The sequence below is a fragment of the Cyanistes caeruleus genome, chromosome 7 (assembly GCF_971803275.1).
Source record: "Cyanistes caeruleus chromosome 7, bCyaCae1.hap1.1, whole genome shotgun sequence".
NCBI classification, from domain to species: Eukaryota; Metazoa; Chordata; class Aves; order Passeriformes; family Paridae; genus Cyanistes; species Cyanistes caeruleus.
The window spans coordinates 31,744,375-31,768,875 of NC_141707.1; the positions used below are offsets into that span (position 1 = coordinate 31,744,375).

At 41.1% G+C, this 24,501-nt stretch overlaps 1 protein-coding gene across 32 annotated transcripts in view; it reads left to right on the plus strand.

Moving 5' to 3' along the window:
* KALRN (kalirin RhoGEF kinase) overlaps positions 1-24,501 on the plus strand; it is a 501,085-nt gene that overhangs the window by 316,841 nt on the left and 159,743 nt on the right. For all 32 annotated transcript variants that reach the window (XR_015289279.1, XR_015289280.1, XM_086897893.1 and 29 more), the window contains 4 exons: positions 2,378-2,547; positions 7,448-7,622; positions 17,953-18,148; positions 23,795-23,961. Coding sequence is in view for 30 of the 32 variants with exons in the window: in XM_086897893.1 (XP_086754019.1) it covers positions 2,378-2,547; positions 7,448-7,622; positions 17,953-18,148; positions 23,795-23,961 (708 nt within the window). In the remaining 2 variants the exon portion in view is untranslated. The remainder of the gene's footprint in view (positions 1-2,377; positions 2,548-7,447; positions 7,623-17,952; positions 18,149-23,794; positions 23,962-24,501) is intronic.

Genomic DNA, 24,501 nt, shown 5'->3' on the forward strand with positions numbered 1-24,501 from the left:
TACAGTCAGAGGTCATTAATGGAAACATCTGAAGCTAATATGAGTTAATATATTTGAGTGCTTTCTGAAATTAATGAGTGTTTTGGTTCCGGGTGAATACAATACAACTTATGTTTAAGTATTTTAAAACAGATTTAGAAGCCTACTCAAAAAGTGGATAAGATCTTAAATATCCAATGCTCCTTCTGAAAAGTAGGGATCCAGAGACACTTTTCAGCACAAGATTTTCCTCTGAAGTTTGGAAACTTTCTCCTCTGCTTTAACATAATTTCAAGAAAACAGCAGATTCTAAAATGAACAAATTCCTGATTTGACCTTCATTTTTGTAAAGAAAATTCCCTGAGCTTTGTAAGCTGAAAAGGGAACAAAAAACTGCAAGAAGTTCAAAAACCACTGTCTTTCCCACCTCAAAACAGAGGGATGATTTATACACATAACTATTTTTCTGTATTTACAAAGTGCTCTATTACTTGAAGACCTGATAAGCAGAAGTAATATTCCTGAACAACCTGGTCCTTGTCTGTTTTGGTCCAGTTGTCCCTACTGTTTGAGTGGGTGCAGGGATTGGATCAAAACCAGGAATATATAATTACTATATAAAGGCACTAAGGCATTTTCCCTTTATGGCAACTTCCCAAAGTTCAGCACATGGACCTCAGACCACAACTGAAAAGCCCTCTTTTGGCTGGTTAAATATGTTTTCATTTTTTCACTTGTTTCTCATGCCTATGCACTTACATTTGTTTCTTTGATTAATTGTTCCCCTTTCATACTATGCCTTTTTCCTAAGAATGTGAAAATATGTAAATATGCCAAGCAAAGACATTCCATTTCAGACCAGTAGTTGGGCAGGCCATTATGATTACAATATTTATGAATAAACAGAAGAGTTTACCCAAATAATTCAAAGCTGACTCTGAAAAGCCAATAAGTAAGGCATATGTTCTAATACTTGTTTTTGTAAGTCTCTTAAGCAAGGAGTCAGAGGTGGGGACAGAGCAAAAGGCACTCTCCCATTTCTGGTATCATGAGCATGCTGGGACAGCTTCTAATTTTGATGATTTTGATTTGGGCCAGGATAATGTCCTTGAAGTCCATTGTGTGTGTATAGTGTAGCCCTTGGTGACTGGCCTTAGGCTGACTTAGTGGCTGCCTTTTGGCAGCTGGAGCTTTAGACATCCCCATCCTCCTCTCGTTTATTGTGGACGTGCAGAATTCACAGTCTCAGAGGAAATGCTGTAGGATGGGGATCCAGTGCAACTCGTTTTGAACACAAACATTTTTACCAGCTCTTTGCCACCCACACACAATGTCCTTCTCTGCTTTATGTTCACCCCTAGGTCCCTGTGGGACAGAGCTCTGCAGTCCCTGGGACATGCCTGTGGGAGAAGCTGTAGCCAGCACCGCATCCTTTGACATTTCCCAGCGCGCTGGTGTTTCTCACTCTGGTGCTTCACTGCTACCAACAGCACATACCAGCAAAATGTGGGTTAATGGGGCAGGCGTGGCACAGAAAAGTCTCTGGTGGAGTCATTAGGGTTGGCTGGCAGGCTGCCAGCTCGGTTGGTGCAATTTTACACTCACTTTTCAGCACAAGCTTAAAGGGGAAACCTCCGTTCGATTTAAGCCTTTGCAGCCAGCGAGAGGCTGCCGGGGCACTCCTGCCCCTGTCCAGACCTCTGATGAACAGCTGGCTGGAAATTCTCATCTAAACACTTGCAATGATTTGTTGCTGTGATTGTGGCTTTAAAACTGGTAGTCAAGACTATTCATAATTAATAGATCTGCTTGGGGTTGATTGGTGATATTGCTGTCTCCTATGTTTGGATTTTCCCAGAGTTAAAATGCAGAGTCTGAGTGCGTTTTGAGGAGGGGGTTTAAGTGCTGGAAACAAAAAGCAACCCCAAACCCTCAACCCCTGGGAAGGCATAGCTGAGCAGGCACAGCTAGAGTAGTCAATACCATACACACATACCAAAGATTGTAGGTCTGTCCTGCAACAGGCTTCAGTTGCATGAGAAATTAATAGCAGCTGACAGTGCTCAGCTCCTGAAAGGGTTAGGATATCACAGCTATAGGAGATTTTAATTTGTTACTCATATAAAGAGTTAATCAAAATAAAATAATTAGTTATTGTTGTATAATGAACAGAAATTGATTTGGGTTTTTTAGAAAATTGCCTGATACTATATTTATCTTATTTTTTTTCCTTTAAATGGAATCAATAACAAATGTATCTTTTTAGGTATACAAATTTTAGGTCAGTTTTCCTGTGAAACATTCAGCCTGAGTTAATGCCTATTGATCTGGAATTAGAGAGCAAAAGGGTTAAATCTCTATCCCTCTCTGATTTATATTTCCCTCCCCTTCTTCCCAGCTGTGGACATGGATGGAAGATCTGCAGAAGGAGCTCTTAGAGGATGTCTGTGCTGACTCTGTGGATGCAGTTCAGGAGCTTATCAAGCAGTTTCAGCAGCAGCAAACAGCCACCCTGGATGCTACCCTCAATGTTATTAAAGAAGGGGAAGATCTAATCCAGCAGCTCAGGTAAGCATCCACCTGGGCACAGGTGTTGAGAAATCTGGTGCATGCTGTGCTTTAGGGATACCTAAACAGGGAACTGCAAGCTAGGATCAATTTGGAGAATTTGTTAGTTCTTTGCTTATTTATAATTCCTCAGATCTTTTTGAGTGTTTTATTGAAATTACAAGGAGTGATTTGTGTGGACTGATTAGAGTAGTCTGTGGATCAGCACTGGTTTCCTGTTTGACTGAGAGATTATTTATAGGCACTGGGAAGTGAATGGAACCAAATGTGTTTGAAGTGAATATTTTTAGTTGGTATTTATAGAAGACTGTTAAATGGCTGTGAACTGAGGCCCCGTGATTTATATGGTTATTCCTGATGTAGGGTAAGTGTATTCCTCTTAATAAAATACACACGTGTCTAACAGGCTTCACTGTTTCATTTTGCATGCAGCACCCTTCTATTTATCTTTGTGTATGTGGGGTTTATTCATAGTGTCAAAGAGGCTCTTTTACTGCTGGTTCTTCTACTTGCACTATGAATTAAACCAGCTCATTTTTGCCTAATTTAAAATACATGAAGAGACTAGCCCCAAGAATTTAGGGGGAGGAATGTTGGGGGTTTTGTTGGGGGTTTTATGTTTTTGTTTCCTTTCTTTCTCAATCTGCAAGTATCGTCAAATGAATATTTGCAGAGTAAGCTTATACAGAATTTGTAATTGTGAAATCTTTCTCATTTATTGTTACTGTGCCTTTAGCTTTGTTGACAGCAGTGAAGTTTTCCTGCCTTTTAGGGATGTCACTGGGCACTGAACCAAGTCCAGTACATCACTTATTATTTAGATCTTTGTATTGTTACAGGTTGCCCTTATCCACATGTACATAGTGTGCATGTTCTGTATACATTATAATATGCAAATATCCCAAGATTTGTGCCTTTCACCAGACAGTCCAAGAGACTGATATCATCCTCCTCACCCTGAGCTTTCCTAATCTGATGCCTTTAGTTCTTATCTGAGATGTGCAGAAAACCATGAGCCATGATAGGAACCTGCCAGGAAAAGCCCAAGATGCTCTAGAGCAGAATGGACAGTAAGGGCTCTGGTGGAGCTCTGCCCTTAAAAGCCCTCCTAGAGTCCTTAAGTGTTTTACTACTGCCATATGCTGAGCTTTCCTCTAAGCTTTTTCCTGTCATCTTGAATGCAGAGTTTTCTTTGCTGGATCAGAAAAAAATAATGAGAGATTAATAGGACTGCTCTAGGTTTTGACTGTCATACAGCCCTGGGCAGCCCCATTGGAAAGGCCAGGGAGATTCCTACTCTTGCTGTGACTTGCCAGCACCACAGGGGAGGGCAAGGGACTGGAGTTGTGGTATTGCTTGTCAATATTAGAGTTGGGGAGGAAGGATCAGGAGTAGATGAATAGAATGATCATGCTATTCATCTTTGCTGATGAGATCAGTAGGATAGAAACATGCTGGGTTTGGTAAGTGAGCTGGAAGAGGGGAAGGGGTTTTAGCTAAGAACACATGTATGGCCAGCTGTAGCAGGTCAGTCAAAGGTCTGCATGGTAACTTACTTTTATGCAAAAAAATTATTTGCAAAGTTTAGGGCATTTCTAATAAAAAAAATAGCAGTGAAATTGTGGGCTAAACATTTTTTGTTATTCTTCCCAACTATTGGAATGGCATCACTTCAGCGTGAACACACATGGAGAAGAGCCTGAAAGGAACCCATTTCAAGCTCATCAGGTCGAATGTGGAGTGGTTTGTGGGGTTGCAGAAAAGTGTTGACATTTAGAGTCCTGGTTCTGGTTGTGGGATTGTCCTAAAGGATTAGCCTGCAGCTGAGTCAGAAGGGAAGTGTGGAGAGTGGGCAGAGTAATATCTAGAGCTGAGAAGTCAGTAAAGCACGGGGAAGAGGTGAACTGCAAAGTGGTGTGTGGGACTTCAGCTTTTTCTTAATGTGAACATAGTCAATTCTTAGTTTCAGTCTTGGAAGAGTAACAGTAGCCTCAGCTTTGAGACTTTTTTTTTTTAATTGGTGTCATGCTCCAGTGTTTACAAAATACCATGGCAGGTTTTGTGGTGGGTGTGTTTAACAAAGAAAAGTTGGGTTTGGGGTCTAGTTTGTGCTCTGGGCAGTGAGCAAGGTAGAAGGTGAATGTATTTGTGCAAAGGGATCCCCTGGTTTTGATGAAGTTTACCAAACCCACACAGAACAGCTGCCAAACCTTTAAGATGAGCTGGTTCAAGTGTTGGATTTGAGTGCGCTGACTAACTGCAAAGCTCGTAATGTGATCCTGGACTCTTTCAAAGCAGAGCAGTGTGAAAAAAACCGATGAAGCTGCCTCTGTGTGTGCCTACTCTTACCAGCTTTTGTGGCTGCTGGCAATGGTAATGAACATACAGATAAAGGAAAAAAAGAAAAACTATAATGTGTAGTCTTTCCTTAACACAGGATTGCATTTCAGTGTGGATCCCCTTGTACCTGCCACGAAGAATAGATGAAGATTGCAAATGTTACAACAGTGAAAAGAATGAAATGTGCTACTCTTATAAAGCATGTCATAACATAAAATTACTGGGGCTTTGGAAAATTTTATGTTTCTTGTTCTTATCTTTGAGAGAAAAGATTTTGGTTTAGAGAGGTTCATTTGTGCAATAGCACTCTGTTTCCTCCAGATAGGCGATGAAAAGCTCAGCTGCCTGAACTAAATACCATGCCTGGGACTGCACTTCACACGAGGTCTTCAGGGCCTCAGTGACTACATCAGGAGGCCATACCTGTCAGGAATAAAACAGGCCTGCCTAGAAAGTCTGTGCATGTCATGGTTTACATTGGAAACACTTTTCACTCTTCCTTATCAGTGCTTTACTGAGGTGATCCTTGTTCTCAGCAGTCTTCAAAAGCAAACCTTTTGAACTGCAGTTCCAGGGGTGCTGCTGGGGGCAATATTTCTGGTCATCTGTGAAAGGCAAAACAATGACTTGCTCCAGTGAGATGTGAAAAGCAGGAATGTTTGTGACTGAAAAAAAAAAAAAATAAGCCAGTGAAGAGTTAGGTATCTTGCCTTTTTTCATTAGTTCAGCATATAAACTTTAGATAATGTGTGTTTCTCACTGAGCTTTCCCCCAGTGAAAGCACTGAAAGTGGTTTGAGGAGCACAGTGTTCATTTTAAACAAAGTCAGCAGCAATATACTGAGTCAAATTTTATGTTCCCCAAAGTTTATTTTGGGGTTTTTTTGCCAATAATTTCCTTGAATTTTAAAACTCTAATCCATAGCCTTTCAAAGATTAGTAAGGGTCTTATTCTTTCCCAGTTTCTCATCACCAGACAGAACAAGAAATATTGTGGCAGAAGCATGCAATGTCAGAAATGTGTTTTTCTGTAGGGTACTCTTTCTCAAACCAGTCTAGTTAGGGGTTGTCAATGCCTTATCCAAGGAGACATGAAAAAATCCCACCAGATTACTACTCTTAAACTTTTGTATTGCATCAGTCACTGAAGTGCAAGTGTGGCTTGATTTGAAAAGTGAAATGTTTAATGAAAAAGAATTTCTAAAACTAAGTATGTCTCTAGATCCCGTGAGAGATTATTCAGCACCGGTCTTGAATAATTCATTGAGTAATTTAGATAATATATGAATAGTAATAATCCTGCATCTAAGTGAAGACTTATTTCATGTCCTTTTATAGAAGACAGGTGCTGACTGAAGGAAACAGAGCTTGATTGGATGCAGCCTCAGATTAAGCTGTAGTTTCAAAATCTCTAGTTATTTTCATTCCTCCTTCCTCTGTGTACCTCTAATGTGGAGGCAGACCCTGTGATCACCAAGAACGTGAAAACAGACAAAGTGGGGAAAAAACCACAACACCTGGAGAGAGAAATACCAGTGTAATATTCCCGTATAAGCAAGGGAAATCGGTAGTACTTACATCTAAATCTTATTTTAGCTGATGTGCCAAAGCCAGGATTAAATTTTGGCTTCAGAGTTTCCTTTCTGGCCCTTCTGAAAGTTGAGGGACCTTGTGTGAAATGTTTGATGAATTTCATATCTTTACATCTGCAAATGGTATTTGTCCATAAAAGAGTCACTGAAAAAAAAATAAATTGTTAAAGACAGAGCAGGCTGTAGATGAGCCTATTTCTATATGTGAAAGCACAAATAGAAAAGGAACTGTCAGGACTTTCCTGTGCCCGTACTAAGCTTTCAAGTACAGCAAATTCCCCCTTGGTCCTGGCCCACCAGTTAAAGGGTTTGCTCCCTTCTGCTGCCTGTAAATGGAAAATGGAGCAGTATCTGACCTGTCACAGTCACATCTCCTTTCAGTTCCCCCAGTGAAAAGACAAGTCAGGATCTCTCTTGGAGTTTTTGAAAGGTGTGTTGGGGTTTTTTGCACTGTGTTCTGTATCCATCGCTGTAGTACGTTATCCAGAGGATACCAAGGCATCCCTAACCATTGGTCTAAAATACTCCTAATTCTAATTCAATTAGTCTGTAAGGAATAAGGCAAATGCAGGAAATTAACTTGTAAAGGTGCAGGTGGCTGAATAGCATCTCAGTTTGATGTAAGTATGGGCAGGAGTGGGTGACCTTGTAGCATTAAAGGTGATTCCCAGCCAGTCTCCTCAAGAGAGCCATTGAGATGGATGTGCCACCTCCTCCCCTGCCCCTCCCAAGCTGTAAGGTCACAGTGTCACCACACAAGAAAGGAAGATCCCCCCGCTCAAACTTTGTGCTGAGCTCAGGAGCCGCAGGATTTCTCGGCCCGAGTAGACGAGTGCTGCACACATCTTCCCTCAGCCCTCGGTGCCTGGGTTTGCTCCTCAGCAGCATGCAGAATCACAGATGTGTAGTTCTTGCTCTTTTCCCTGCCTCAAAAGCTCAGCTCTAAGCCTGCTCTCTGCCTTGCTCCAGGGACTCTGCCGTTTCCAACAACAAGACCCCCCACAACAGCTCCATCAGCCACATTGAATCCGTCCTTCAGCAGCTCGACGAGGCCCAGGTACAGATGGAAGAGCTCTTCCATGAGAGGAAGATTAAGCTAGACATTTTCCTTCAGCTCAGGATTTTTGAGCAGTACACCATTGAGGTAAGAGCTGGCTGCATGACCTGAGGGCAGGGGGAAGCTGTGGGGGTGAGGGTCTGTGAACATACCTGTGAGGGTACCTCTTGAGGGGTTTGATTCTGCTCAGCTGTCCGGCGAGGGGGAGAGAGAAAGTTACAACTGTGCTTTTATTCAGACTGTTGGACCTAAAGCACACTTGAGGATAAACTGCCAGAATGCACTGAAATTGGTGCATGGTGTTTACCTGACTGTGCTGGGAGTCTGCCTGCCTTGTAGAGAAGCTTTATGAGATTGCTGTGATAACTCTCTGGTGACATGAGTCACTTATTAGTGAGGTTTGCCTCTTCAGATACAAAGAGATATATTTGTCTTCAAAAACCACAGAGTGAAAAAACATGTAATGCTTAAAAGAAAAGGATATTTAAAAGGTGGGCTTTTTAGACACTACAGTGGATTTATTTAAAAAGGGAAAAAAAATAGAAGGGAAAATGAAAGAGATGTCTTTATGTTCTCATGCAAAAAAAAAGGTCTTTCAGTTCTGTTTTGGAATCAAAAGCACTGGATGGAAAATTCATCAAAATATTGGGGTATTCTTGGACTGAGAAATTCTGAAGAGATTCCAGCCAATCTCAGTAATTACTTTCTGTAGTTCTGATAGGAGATGAAAGAAGAACAAAATGTATATTAACTTATACACAATGTCTATGAGAGTGGTGACAGTGTTTGTGTCTTCTGTGGGGTGTGTTCCTCCTGCTGTGTCCCCCTGGTGCTTGTTGAGTTCAGGGAGCACCTGTCAGTGTTTGAGGATGATACATTCCTGGAGGTATTCTTTGTAAATCTGTAGGTAGTCTCAAGATGGGTGTTGTAACTAATGGGAGGTTCAGAATGCTGTGTTAAATTTGTGTTTAAGACATGGCATTATGAATTATAGTGGAATAGAAGGCAGGAAGCAGGTGTCCAGTTTCCTAAAAGGTGTCCTGTTCTATAGCTGAGTGCCAGACATGGGAATCAGTGAGGAGTATCTGAGCTTTTCTGCTGTGACTGCACAGTGAGGTATTTCACTGCAGTCTCTCCTACAGTGTTTGTTAATTATGTAAATTAGAATAGTTTCATTTACTTAGCAGTAGTGTGCATCTTCGTTGCTATTGAGAGACAGCATTCTTTGTGTATTTGTGTATAAATACATAAATGTATCTATTTCACGTCAGATACTGCTCTTTCAGCAAAGTATGTTATCTCCTATATTTAAATAGAAGAGGCTTTATACATGTTGGTGTGGCAGATGTTGAATAATTGAGAGTTTTACTCTAAAGATGTAAATGGGTGTGAATGCTGTGCTTAAACATACTTGTAAATGGCACCTGTGTTTTCAAAAATGAAACAAAAAAAAAAAGGAGACAACCAATATGTGTTTCTGCAGCACCCAAATGTGTTTGTAGACAGTATGTGGCAAACCCATGTAAGTTATTCATTAAGGTCTCAGCCTGTTTCACTGCAGATTCAAAGTCTGAACCTGTAATTGTCCTGATTTAAGGAAAAATATTTTTTAAAAAATTAAAACAAATCACTGTTCTCAAATTCTTTTCCTTTTTAAGTAGTCTTTCAATCAAAGGGTGTCACTACCAGGCATTCCTTTACTGATGGGGCAACTGCTGCATCAGGAGAGGGTGTAATTTACATTATTCCCCTCACATGGGATACCAGTATGGAAATACTTTGTGGATACCTTTAATTTGTTTCTGCATGGATCCTACTTCTGTATAGTCACAGAATGGAGTGGCTGTGAAACATAAAGATATTTAAAACTGGAAATGTGCTTCAGAGTCTTCTGAAATCAGATTAGCTAGGAAGGATTTTAAAGAAAATCACCACTTAGTTATCACTGTAGATTTGCTATTTTTTATCATATGAGCATCTGAATTGCCTCTGCAAGATTAATATTACAGGGAAATCTGAGAGCATATTTCATAGAGTCAGATGGGCAGATCATTTTATTTAGAAAGCTCCCTCTCTCAGAAAAATAAAAATTATTTTAGAAAAATTATGACAATTTCTACTGAAAGCACATTGAAAAACATATCCAGGTCAGTATCTTAAATCCTCTAAGTACCATTAGTGCTTAAACAAGAAAGGCAGTTTGATGGATAATAAAACAAAGGCAGTTTGAAATAAAATCTTAAATAACACATGTATGCTATGCATTTCAAACAGTGGCTGAATTGGCTAAAATTGACACAGTAATGGTGCTTAGAAAGTAGATTGCAGTCAGTTGCCTCAGCTGTATAATGAAGATTCCAAGTCAGTAGGAAACAGTTACAAGTATTAACAGAATTAACTCATGCCATTGTTGAGAAACAAAAAGATTTTTTTCATCACCATCATTTAAAAGCATGTATATTTCTGATGGTTGATTATTCCAAGGTATTGAGGGAAAAGGATAATGATATTTAAAACTGGAAATTAAGTAATTTTTTTCCCTACTAAAGACAAGTAGCTTGAGCTATGACTGGAAATGTATTTAGGTTTTAATTTTCCATAATAGCCTAGATCCTGCATAGATTAAGAATTGTGAAATATTGTGTACCAGTATGATTGACTGTCAAATGAATTTCTCCTTTTCTAGTCTAGATAAGCCCCCTTCCATCTGTCCAAGGAGCAGTGCCATATTGAGCACATCCTTAGTGAAAGAGCTCTACCTGCTGCAGCTGTGTTAATCCTTCCTGCACTCACACAAACTGCCTGCAAAATGTGGGTTCTCTCCTCCTAAACTTGAACATCTTTCTCCTCATTGTCAAGCACTGAGTTTCCCATTTTCCCCCTTTCAGGTGTGTGTTCTTGGGTCTGTTGGTTCTTGTGCTCCAGGGAATCCCTTGACATGAGAACCCTTCCCTGGCAGCTCTGGTGAGAGGAAGATTTGCATCTCTCTAGTGCAGGATGCAGCTGTGGGAGTCCATCTGCTTCCAACTTCCAAGCTTTCCAGCTTTAGGGAAGGCTGCACACAAAGAGCTCAGCCTCAGAAAACAGTCACATGTCATATTGTTTCTTTCCATCCCGTTTTGACACTGAGCATTTTTGACTCTGTTAATTTTCCCTGCGTCTCTCTCTCTCTCCTTTCTAATTAATAATGTAAACAAAGTATTAGGATTTTTTAAAATTCACAAATGGCAAATGAGTTATTTTGCCATTTTGTTTAGGAAGTGTCTGTCTTTTGTTCTTTGGAACTTACCCTGCTTTGACTGTTCTCCCCAAATATTGAAATATGTGTCCTTGATCACATAACCCATTCCTCTGGCACTCCTTCCTAAACTTACACTGCACCCATCTGTTTTGTAGCCCTCCTGGTTTTTGAGCTTTTCTATAATCTTTGCATCTTGACAGAGGTTTGGAGTCCAGACAAACTTTAGGATTAATGATTACTGTACAATCAACACTTATTTCCATCTATTTAGGCACTATTGATCTTGTACTTCAGTGAAATCTGTCAACTATTGTTGCATTTTGTCTTCAGGAAAAATAATTTAAGAGAAGCCACCTTTCTTTGGCAGGGCAGGCCAGCTGTGTTCATTTAGGACTTTAAAGGACTTTTAAGCCTCACAGGCAGCTTTTGTGTTGTACTGGAGTCGTGGCAGGTTTGGCAGATACAAATTTGGTACAAATGCACGGGCCCATAGCATGTTCTGCATGTTCTTTCTTGCCTTAATCTCATGATATTGACTGATATTTGCACTCTGGGTTCTTGGGGTAAGTGATAAATCCCAACTAGGGCAACACCTGAAAACAGACATAACAGAAACATGAGAGACCCTGACTGGCCCTACAGAAGGCTGTTTTGCCTTAAATTTTCACCCCAAAAAATGACAGCCCATCCTTTATTTAGGAAATGTGTCTAACTCTGATGCCTGATAGGTTTTGTTCCTTTACCAAACCACAGCACATTTCAAAACAAGACAGGGTCATTGGGATTATATGGTTGGTCTTTCCATATGACACAGACTTCCATGGAGTTTGTGCAGGCAGCCAGGTGACTCAGAGATTTCATGGAATGTGAATGTGGGAGCTGATCAGCTGTGGAGGAATCAGGAGCAAGGCTGGTGGGGTGAGGGCTGGCAGACATCAGCAGCAGTGCTGGCACCACGCTGAGTGTATTGTACATACAAAGCACAGCCTTGCTCCAGAGTTATAGCTTCAGGAAGATCTGTCAAGTATACTTTGTCCTTTATTTCAGAAATAGTAATTTAAAGGCTTATTAACATTATTTGAGTGAATGCAAATGTACAGCAAAATGATGAGTAAATGTATAAGAACCAAATGGTAAAATGTACTGAGTTGTATCTCCTAAAAAATTACTGCATGCAGAGTCTTTCTGCATATATTTCTCTTTAAGCTTTTGTAGAGAGATTATCAAATTCACCTGTAGGCCTCCATAGAATGCTACAACTGAGAACACAAATGATTTCAACCAATACATGTCCAGCAACATTTGTTGGTTACCTCAAGAAAACCTCCTTCTCCCTTTCCCAGAAGTGTCCAGCTCCTTCCCTTGCATGTATTTGTTTCCTACAATGTGAAATGCTAGTCAGAACCTGTGTTCTGTACTCTTAGAGTGATGTGATTCCTACACCAAGACAGTCCTGGGAGGGATTAAGGGGGTTCCCAATGCACAGTATAAATTGGATCTTGTAAGCTGTTTGTTATATTTCAAAAAACCCCATGATCATTAAAATCTTCACTTGCTGGATATCTAATTTTTCCCCCATTCAATTTCTTTGGCTCCATTTCACCTGCTAATTAAATTTTTCAGCCTTGATTTCTCTTGCTGCTTCTTCTGGCTGTTCACAACAATCCCTGAGCATGAATTTAGGAGGAAACAGGAGCCAGCTTTCACAGCAGCTCATTTCACTGTTATTTACAACTCATTTGAGTGTCCCATTACAGGTTTATAACACTAGCAGAACCTTTCAAGAGCATTAGATGCCTGCTAAAGGTACAAGATGTTTTTTAGGCCCCTCACTGACTAAAACCTGACAGTCAAGTGTGAACTTCTTTATTAGAAATAAGTGTTACAGAGATTTTGAGATAGATTGGAAAGAAATTTCAGTATTTTCTGTGCATAAGCTGGGATCCTGTAATGTTTCATGCTTAGTGAGCTTTTGTTTCTCTTTTCCATCTATACTAAGTTTTCCAACTTCATGTCAATTCATTTTAAGGAAAGGAATGCTCTAAGCTGTTCTGGGCACCCTGTGTTTTGGAGCTGAATTTCATTGTTGCTCCAGATATTTTTGGGATTCAAAGGAATCAAAAGCACCAGAGCAGAATCATCACTGTGACAGTCCTTTCACACTTCAGTGGCTCAGGTCCCCACTAAGCCAGTGCGGCATCTCTGTCTGTTGTCAAAAAATGGGGTGACAGTGTTGTCATTATGCACAGCATCAGCCAAAACCAGGGCCTGAGAAAGAAGAACAGCAAACTTTCTGCTTATATGATTTGTAGAAGTGACAGCTCCATTTACCCTTTCCTTAGTCTGCTCCTAGACCCACTTACACTATTGCATCCAGTCCTCTGTTCCTTCAGCCTACTCTGAATGCCCTGGTGCCCATCCTCTGGTGAGTGCCTTAAAGATCTGGTCTCACTAACTCTGTTATAATTCCTCTCTTTCTGTACTCACAGGCATTCATTCTACATCCAGTAGTTGGAATTGGTTTTTATTTATTCCTTCCTGGATCAAATCTTTCCTCCCATCTCATCCATCCTCATGGTTAATCTCAGCTGTATGCCTGCCACGTTTTTTTCTCTTGAAATGAGGCAGATCTTGCCTTTTCAGTACAGATCTGCTCTGTGACTGTTCTTCCTGTCCTGGCTCACTCTCGTACTCTACCCACTCTACTCACCTTTGCTTCTCTTCCTACTTGCACCATCATTTTTGTTCCAACCTGCCTCCTACATTTGCTTATTCTTCCTGGGCATCTTTACTCTTTTTCAGATCCCTCTCAAGCCCACTCTCTTTGTGTTGATAGCTTGTGTTCCCAGGATAGAACTTTCTTCCTTCCTCCTCATATGCCCTTCCTCAGCTCATACTTCAGAATATCAGCTCCTATGTGATTCACTCTCCATACAGCATTTATCTTCTTTCACTTGATTCCTCACTTCCCCTCTCCACCTCCTTCAACTGGCAAAAAAAAATTTTCTGGTTTCCATGAAACAACATGACTGTAGATGTTGAACACTGAATTAAGGCCAAACAAGCAGCATTTGAGCCTCAGAAGCACCATTTTGTAGAAAATCTCATCAGTAGCAGCATAAAAATATATACTTAAGGATTTAGACAAGAAATTATTGGAGATGTACAATTGCCTGCACAGCAGCTGCTGCAGCTCTGGCAGAATCTTTGGCCTAATTCACAAGCAAGCTGCAGTGTAGGCATGAGATGCCTGGACTGCTCCTGTTATCATTATTACTGCTGCTGCTTTTCTCCTGTGTACCTCTTCTCTGTACCTCTCATTATCTTCCAGGGCTGAAGAACCTGTCCCTCTCCATTTGGTCATGTTTCCCACTGATGTTGCAACATGACACATCCAGGAGGCAACAAATGCAGCAGTATTGCAGCAGTGGGAATTTGGGTATATTAAGTTGCTGCTTTAGGAGAATTCCTGCCCAAAGACTACGTGGTCTAGGCTGTGGTCACCGTGTCTGCATGGAAAACAGAGCTGGCTGCCACAGTCTGTGTATCCATAATTGCTCTGTGATAGGCTCATGGAGCTCACACAGACCCAAAATTTACTCACATGCTTCCTCCATTTCTCTGATAAGGATATTTCAGAGCTCTCACTTCATACTCACGTGGGTTCACTGCCAGTGTAGCTTCTTCTCCCATTATCATGGCAGCAGGAGCATCTGTTTCAGGTGAAGAATGGAAAAATGTGCTTCCTAGGCTCATTGGAATCAACAGCTTTGTCATGGCGTTCTCTCATCAGTACTCCTGGGTCATTTGGCCTTCCTTTAGTAATAGGGAGCTGTTTCTTGGCCACTGACCTTGTATGACACACAAAAAAGGAGGGTGGCTCCTTCCAAGGAGCTGGCTGAAGTGTGGCTGACAATGAGTCGTGTGCAGCTTTCCTTGGAACGGTGTGGGAAGCAGGGTATAATGCTGCTGCTGCTTGTGCTAGTGTAGACCTAGCACTGCTGCTCTTGCTGCTCTCATGACCATTCTGCTTTGGTAAAATTCCTTTATCAAGACACAGCAGAACAGAGCAGAGCTCAGGTCTTCTATTACAGCAGGGCTTCCCTTCTCTCACTGCATGTGAGGGTTGCTGAGGTCTATTTAGAGTCAATAACACTGGTAAATAAAGTGATTAAATAAGAAGTGCTGTCAGTTCTCCCCACCAGAAAACTAGCGCAAGAACAGGCTAAACTAATCAGCCATTCTTCTTTGTCAAAAGGGAATAAAACAAGTTCATGGCCAAGTGACCCTCATTTATGAGAGAATTCCTGACAGAGGCCCAGTGCACTTGGGTCTTACCACAGCTTAGAGTACAGGACACTTCTGTTTGATGCAGTCCTGGTTTTGTCAGAGATATCGAGGCCTGACTAATCTGTGAAAGCATACATTTTTAAGACAAAAAATACATGGCTGTAGTTAACAGAGCTGCCTAATTACATCTTCTTCCTCAAGAAAAATTAGTATTTTTCCATATACTCAAATCAAACCAGTATATTCATATTCTGGCACCATTTCCGAATGGTCCTGTTTGAAGTACAGAAAATGCTGGGATTTTGAGGCATTGTCTATACAGACAGAAATGGAAATGTCTTAATGAGATATGCAAAACAGCATGGTCTCTGGAACAGAGCACCAGATTGGGATTCAGGAAACCTGGGTTGTTATCACAGGCCTGCTTTTGCTTCTTGCCTTAGTGTGCTTTAGATCCCTTGCTAGCCATCTGTTTGTTACTCAGAGCATGTACCCAGCCTTCCTGTACCCACTGAGCCTGAGATGTTGTTCCACCCCTTGCTGTGCCTGATTCCTTCCTCTCTTCTCCTGACCCAGCACATGGCATGACTGTCAGCCCTTCATCAGCCCTCACTCAAAGGCTACTTCCCTCCTTCCTTCTTCCCTCCACTGGTGGCTGTGCTCTTGGCCTGGCAGAGCTGGCACTCACTCAGCTTTGTTACTGCTGGATGTGTCTGACTGTCCAGAGCTGCTCAGGTGCAGGCTTAGCCTCTGCTCCTGGCCCTGACAACGTGACATGGAGCACCATGGGCTGGCCTTGCATCCCTCGTTGTTTATCAGCTTGCATCCTCACTGCCTGAACCATCCTTCCCTCCTTGGCTGGAGCACTGATTGGATCTGGGGAGTGTGGGATGTCCCTTTTAGCTCCACTGTCCACAAGGGACAGGTCAGTATTTGGGTGCAGCTCCTTCTGTGTGTGGAGCCTGGTGGAAGCTGGCTGCAGCCACAAACACAAGCTGCACTGGTTGCCTGGGAGCCACCCTTCTCCTGAGTGTTTGCAGATGCCTCTCTGCTGCACACCTGTCTTGGACACTCACACCCGAGGGACAGAAACCAGTATGGTCAGGAAGAACCACCTCCCAGTGTTGGAATGGAAATTATTGTTGATTTAACAATAAAAGCAATAGTGGTCAGTGTCCCTTCTGCAGCCAAGTGGAAAAGTTACCAAGAGAAAGTTTTTCTGATTCACTTCTGTCATGTGCTTTTCCATTAGAAAGAGCAGAAAGGACTTTACACTGAACTTTGTGTTACTGTCATGACTATAGGAACCTGCACTCCCTCTGAATTAATTCTGTTGTTTGTAGTTTGAAATGAGGTCAAGATCACCTCAGTTATTATTACTGTTAGCTGAGCATCTGTCCCTAAATGTAAATGTATCTAGTAAAACTCTTCTCCACCATCAACTTTGGACATTTTGCCATAACTGTTAAATCTTTCAATAAGTGTCCACAGTCCAGGGACTCCTGCTGTGATCTGTGAATGAATCAGAGGCTGCTGGAATCAGGAATGGGAACAAAGACAGTGTAGAAATAGCTATTATTTAAAGGTAATTGAGTGGAATGGGCAAAGGAACAAGCTGAAGAAAAATAGAAACCCCTCAGGATATCCATGCTCTGCCTTTTACTCCGCAGCTGAGTCCCAGGTTCTTCATTGAGTAAGTTTTCTTTTCTGCTTTTCTCAAAAAAGAGCCTAAAACATCCACTTTTTCCTTCTAGTACAAAACTGTGCTCCTGTCCATTCTAATGTGAGAAAGGCTGGTCCATTTGGGTCCTCTTCCTAAGTCTGTGTTGCATATAATGTGTGTTTTCTGGAAAGGAAAGCTGAATGGAAAATTTTGGATCTTGGTTCCTTAGGAAATTAAACATCTCCCTGCACACAGGCCCTGAAGAACACTTTTAGTGAAAAGCAGAGAACATCTCAGAGTACCATAATGTGCACAAGTGGGAATGTAGATACCTACTTTTAGCTCCCTTGAATCTAGCTATGAGGAATTGACCTATTAATCAGAATTAAGGCATTTATTTAATCATTTTCAATCCTTCTAAGACTTATATTCTGCATTGTACGACTTAATTCCCATTTCCCTTCCTCCCCCTCCCTCATTCATTGTCACTGGCACATTCCCTCTTTTTTGCCTGCAGCAGCAGAAGCAAGGTTGAGGTGAGACTGGGCTGCTTAGGTGGAGATTAGATCTTGCTTTAGTTGCACAGGCAAAACTGGAGGACTTTGGTACTAGCTGGCTGCTGTGGAGAAAGATGTAAAATGCAGAAGACACCATAAATGGACCTAAAAGCATCAGTCTGTGTGTCACAATAAGGAAGCAGAGAAAGCAAAGGAGATGTTCCCAGGAGTTACTGGCAGCTCTTTGGTTACAGTCAGGTACCATTTACTAATCTGTAGATGATTCACCTAAACCTTGAGTGTGATGTTTTTGTGTTGTGCATTACATCTGTGATACTTAATGTATAATGTGTTGCAAAATGCTTTTAGAAACATTCAGGCCATTTGTGTGGTTGCAGGGTGTTTTGTAATTCTGGAAGCATTATTTTTTCATTTAATTTGAATATGTTTAGGAATATTTGTTCTACCATCCATGAGAACAGAGCAGGTGTTCTCTTCCAGTGCCATTTGGGATATGTAAGGAAAAAGGAAGGTGACAGTTTTTGTTGGACTGATAATCCTTTCATGGATTCTCGCCTAAGAAAAATGTGAAGTGTCACCATTAAATGGGTAGGATTTGGAGTTTGAAGGTTTCTGGATCAGAGTCAAAATGCAAAGTATTTTCTGAAGTATTGTTTGAGAATAAGGTATTTCATTGATCCTGAGTGTCTGTCTCTGCCCATGAAGGTTACAGCAGAGTTGGATGCTTGGAATGAAGATCTGCTGAGGCAGATGAATGATTTCAATACTGAGGATCTCACTCTGGCTGAGCAGCGATTGCAGCGTCACACTGAGCGGAAACTGGCCATGAACAACATGACCTTTGAAGTCATCCAGCAAGGGCAAGACTTGCACCAATACATCATGGAGGTCCAGGCTTCAGGTGAGAAGAGCAATTTGATCTCTATTTTACTTGGGGAAAAAAAGTCCCAAAACCAACAAAACAAAGCAAGAAAAAGCCCCAAAAAACGTATAGCAAGCAGAAGTCCCACAATACATATCAAATCAGCTTTTAACATAAATGTAGGCAATACCTGTCTCTGCACAGGACTGTTCCACAAGTTTTGAGGATTTTGATTCAGGATTTTATGTAAAAACCTGCTGTTTCTTTGAGACTGAAACTCATTGAGGAAATGAAGCTGACTTTCAAGTTTCATGCAGGAAGTTTCACAGCTACAGTATGGAGTCTGTGATTGACTCCAAATTGGATGGAGAGGGGAGGGCAAGACAAACTCCTTGTCCTTGCTCCAGCTCAGAAACAAACACTGCAGAGTCATGAGCTACAGATCCTTGAGCTGGGCAGTCAGACCTCAGGTTTGGATGAAGTCTAGTCGTTCTAGACTCCTAAGCTTGTTAATCTTACTGCAAATAGACTTTAGTGACAGTCAGACTGACCAGATGGGCAGGCTTCATTCTCTGCAGACTGTGATACCTTTTCCCTGTTCCCTATTTCAGGATGCAGACAGCCCAAGGGAAGCAGAGAGACAATAAGGGAAGAAAAAATCTAGGTATACAAGAGTCCTCTAGGAAAGAATCCAAATATGAGAGTTTTGAAACGAGACATAAAATAGAAGTCTTGTTTCCAGCCAGTTCTACTTGGAACTGTTTTGTGTAAAAAGGGAATTCTTCTTTTCAGAGTGCACTTAAAGATAACAACTTGGGTGTAAAAAAGCCCTTTGAGATGTGCTCTTAAGTGAAAGTCTTGATTCATTTTGATACAGAGTCTGTCTCATTTTACTGTTTCTCAGCCTAAGAGAATTTCTAATACATCCTAAGAGGCAAAATTTTTGTATTCTTGAATTTTGTATCTGTAAAAAGAATATAATAATTCATATTAATCACTGCATAAAACCCAGAAGTGAATGTTACTTGTGTAGTGCTCTAATCTTCTAAAATGTTTGGAATGAGTGCAAAGCAAGAGCAGTTTCTGTCTTTTCCCTCATTTAAAATAAAAAGGATTTTATGGTATTATTCTTTGGCAAACATTTTACCTCTAGGCACCTACCTTCAAAAGAATCTGGCAGTATCCAGCCTGATTTGGCAGGCTGCACTCAACAGAGGCTTGAGGGCTGCTTCAAGAGGATGCTGTGAACTAGATAATTTGATGCTTTCTGTGAGCCATGTGTGTGAGCCTCTCTGAGATCTGCCCACACTTTGCCTGGCCCTGTACTTCAGCCTCCCGAATTTCTGAGTTAGAAAACTCATCCTAAGACACTGGTTAAGATGTTTGTGCTCTTTTGTCTGTTCAGTGTTTTTCATCCTGAAGGAACCCATGGGAGGTAAAGAATATGATCCAGAACAGATCACAGTCAGGAGCCTCAGTGACTGTTTTTTAGAAAATAAAAAATTGAATAAATTCTGTGTTCTTCAAGAAGTTAGAAACAACTTCTTTTGGATTTCTGACAGAAGGTTAGCAACTCAATGAATTGACTTTTAAAATGTTTTCGTAAGATTCTCTAAGATGACTTTCTATGATGCCTGCCTGATAAAAATCCTGCTCCCTAAAGCAGGGAAGCAGAAGTCCCATGGGGATGTAGAGTAACTGTAGTTAATCAAAGGTAATGGCCATGTCTGCTGTGCATGGAATGCTAAGTGTTGGGAGAATGGAAAAATAAGGGAGAAAGATAGTACTTGGGAGCCTACTAATTCTTCTTTCAATAACGAACAATTATACTTCATAAAAAAGTGATTTAATTTTGCTCCCTCTTCCTGAATCCTTTATCATAGCCACCCAGTGCATCGGGTAGGGGATGATTGTTCTTAACTGCCAGAGCTGAACACTTGCAGGGGTTCTGGGAAATCAGCTGCTGTTGCTGCTTCCTATTGTACACTGCCACCACTGCTACAATCAAAACTCAGCTGTAGCCACAGAAGATAAAGCCAGAAAAAATGTGATTTTCCAGAGCCATTCTACCTAACCAGCCACCTTTAATTGACCAAGTTTCTTCCCTTCCCTATAACTGTCTTTGAGCTTTATTCTTTTCAACATGCCACACAGGAAGCTGACTTGATTTTGATCACTCTGTCGTTTGTCTTGGAGGTCTTTAAGCTAGCAAGTCTGTCAGATGAAATTACATTCAGGTGCTGCCATTTATAATGTCTTTTTCACTTGGAAGCCTTGAGGAGGTAGAAAAAGAATGTTTTAGACATTCAGCCATGATTTTTGCATGTCTGATGCAAAATGTCTGACCCTTATTTGGCTGTGTCTGGAAATCCCTGTGAACATTGTTATGCTGGTACAATAAATCCAGTGGTTCTGTGATGCAGCAGGTCAGACTCTGGGGATATTGAGGGCACCCATACAATCAGGCATCTCTGCAAGCCCAGTATTTCCAAAGTTCCATCCAGCTCAGGGTTATGTTCCTGTGATTCCTTCCAATACTCCAGCATGTGCAAGTGAGCCTGGATTAGACTGCTTTCTCCATCAGAATAAATATTTTTAAAATAAATGTTTGGTTTTGTTAGGAAATGGGTAAGATTGGAAGTCAGGTTGCATTTCATGAAATTTTGCAGCTCTTGCAAATTGTTGCTAAAATTTGTGTCAATCAGGAAATCATATTTGTATGTAGAGAATACTATAGTAATATTCTCAACAAGACTAGAGTTTTAATGAGCCAGCCCTTTTTATTTCAAGGAACCTGTCTGCTATTTTTCTTGTTTGATTTTAGCTCTACTGCTGATAGCAAAGCTAAATATGTGGGTATATGCTCTCAGAAATGGTTATTGATTTTTTTGGATGCTTAACTCAATATGTTGAAGGATCCTGGTGCTTCCAAAAGTGACAACTTGGACATTTCTGAGAAATCCATTTCCCACTGAAAAGTTTAGGATAATTATTCAGGAGTGATTCAGCACTTGGGCCCAAGCTGTGGTGATGATGTGTTCAGGTAATTTATTAGCACATGCACCTTAGTTAGTCTGATTCTAGGCATTAAAAGCAGAACACTCTAACAGCTGGTTAATTGGTTGTGCAAATTTATTTGATTAATGAAGTCCACTTGCATTGTCAATATCATTGTCATAATGAGCCCCCAGTTGGGGGTCTCTTATGGTTTACAGAGTTCCTTTTCATATCTTACACAAATTGCTTCTAAGTCAAACCTGAAATACACTGTAGAGCTGAAGCTGGGAACATTTATTCAGTCCCTGTCTGATACATGTAAAATTCAAAGGCCTTTTGCTTCCTGGTCATCAAGCTAACATTGTTCACCTCTTTTCCAAGTGTTGCATTGCTTAAAAGGGAAGCAGAAATCTATTTCATTTGCTTTGTGATGTCCTTTTTAGTTAATTATAACTGTTGTTTATACTGCAAAAAAAAAGAGAATATAAACTTTGCTATCAGAAGCTCTTAGTATTTCAGCTTAAAGCATCTTTAAAGCAGTTTCAGAACAGTTTTATACAGGTTAAAAGCAATAGCCCTTCCTTAGGCTGAATTGTATCTCACACTGCAAGCAGTTCAGGTGTCACTAATGTGTGTTTTTGCAGGATGCCAGTTAGTGTGGCTCAGTACTCTTTCCTGTAGGATTTTTAAAAACATTTTCAATTCCATATCATTCACTTGACATCTGCTGCACCGTTTGAGGCAGTAGAAAAAAATGGCAACCAAGTTCATTTTATCAGAAAGTCAGCTGTGCTTTTCTAGCTGTCAAAACACAATGTAAAGATAATACGTATTAAATTATTCGGGAAACAAGGCTTTCTATTTTGCCAGCCAATGCTTGAGAAGAAAAAGCGCTCCCGCCGCATGTGCTGGCCCCACAGAATAAATCTGCGTGACATATGACAAGCAGGAAAGGGCAGATCATTCATCATGGGGAGCACACACTGCCCTTGGATGGCATCCCAGGCAGTTCCCTGGTTGCTGCTGATGAGTTAGCGCGATCAGAACTGCACCAGCTGAGTGTGCGAGAGGGAAAGCTGTGCATTTAATATCCAATAGGTGTGGGGAAGTCAAGCATACAAAAACCCATCGTGTCCTCAGGATACAGAACCATATGCAGGCTAATTGCAGCGACAATGCCTGGTGTCTGGCAATTGAAAAGAACTTCACTCCCAAGAATAGAAACATATATTAAATTTCCAGTTTTAAATGGGAAGCCAGAGGCCATTCCACTTGATTTGGTAATGAAGGAACTGTTTTGTTTTGGCTGGGAAAGGGAATAAGCCAATCATTTGCATTCCCATGTGCTTTTTTGGATAAAACTAGAAACCAAGAAAAAGGGATAGGGTTAGTAATAAGGTCGTATTTATTTTGTGTGCTGTCCTGTGTAGATACTGCTGAATCAAAGTCATGAGTCTCTGAGGAGGATAAAGAGGGAGGTAAAGACAGCTTTCTAAATTGTTTTCAAAAACAGTGTCCAAGAGTTTTTTTTTCAGCAGCTTCTAATTAACACATTTCTTTTTTAATGCTGTATTATTCCATGAAATCAAATGGCTTAGGAGGAAAGTGCAGTGATTTCTCGGCATTACTGCAATTGCATTATTTTTATGTTAGGCTCCTTATCCTCCCTGCTTCGAGGCCAATGGCAAAATTCCAGTAGACCTTAATAAGGGGAGTTTGTTCTTTCTTAGCTGGCAATCCCAGGGACTGCAGTAACATGGGATGACATCACATCTCCTCCAGGCCAAACTGTCCAGTTGCACTGGAACCTAAGTGAACCAAGCGTGGCAATCACATTGGTGTCACCCAGAAGGAAGGTGTGAAACTGGACACTGCATTTCATGTGACCACTACACACAAGGCTCACAGAGTCACAAAAACATTCAGGAGGTGGGAAGGGCCTCAGGAAGTCTCTGTTTCAATCTCCTGATCAAGTCAGGGCCATGAGATCAGACCAGGCCTTTGAGGGGTCAGCAAGTTCATGTAGGATGCAGGGGAGGGGAATGTGGTACTAAGAGACCCTTTCTGTCTGCTGTGTGAGGATTGGACAGAAGTCAGTCTGTGGAATAATTCTGAATGAACTAAAGTCTGATTTCAACTAATTCATTGTTAATGAATCTACAAGCACCCAGATAGAAAAAAGTTTTCTCTGTTCCCTGCAGAGAAGCAAGAGTTCCCTGCACTTGAAACATTACTGTAGATCTGGTGTCTAGGGTTTACTTCCTGTATTTCACTTTTCTATTTTTTTCCTTATCTCTTTTCTCTGCTAGGTCTTCTTTCCCACATGCATTTCTAAAGTATAAGTTTATTAGTTACCCTAAGAAAGGGAGGATTTTTCTGTCTTTTTTAAAATTTGATGTTCATGCAAGTTTTTAGCAAGACTGTGCTTAAGTCAGTCCAAGTGGCCAGATGCTGATGAGTCAGATGAGCAATGACCATCAGAGAAACACCACTTTGCAGAAAAATGTAGTGATGAAGATTAGGGAGCTGGGAAAGCCAAATATTACACGTGAGAAAGTTAAGTGGGAAAGAATTACTTGGACAGATGCAAATCAATGTGTTAGGTGACAAAAAAATTTGAAATTTACAGTTACACAAAACTGAAATTTCAAGTAAGTGCCATGATCTCTCTCTCTCTGCATGTTACAGGCATTGAGCTGATCTGTGAAAAAGACATTGATCTTGCGACACAGGTTCAAGAACTGCTGGAATTCCTTCATGAGAAACAGCACGAGCTGGAGCTTAATGCTGACCAAACTCACAAGAGGTTAGAGCAGTGCCTACAGCTCCGGCACCTCCAGGCTGAGGTCAAGCAGGTGAGAGTTTTTAACCACACATGAGAGGCTTGAGGGGGTTTTCAGCTATTACATACATTCACACTGCTAAGCCAGTGTTTGCCAAGGGAAAAACCTTTTTTCCCTTGGCAAAAAGGGAAGGTGGGCAGTCTAAATCCCCCTTTCTTTAACAGTACTTGATGTGCTGGCAGGTTACAGAATGGCCCTTTGCAAATAAGAAGGGGTTCTGCTCTCCCAAGTGTGCATGGTTTTGGCTTCATGAGTAGTTCTGGGAATGCCGTGCAGAACTGACCACAAAGCTGCTCAACTGGAGAAATGGCCTCAAACTCCAAGTGTTCTGGGAATATAATTCTTTGATTTGTGACCCAGACTTAAGCTGAGGTGGAGAACAGGCCCAAAGGAAAGGAAACTGGGCTGTGAGGCCTAAGTATGACATTATGGTAGTTTCACCTTTTCATTTATTGCAATACATCTGTTGTCTTGAAGGAAACTTTAACACCTGGTGATTTAAAAAATTCTGTCAATGGTCTCTAGATCCCAAACCTTGTTCAGGCATCTTAG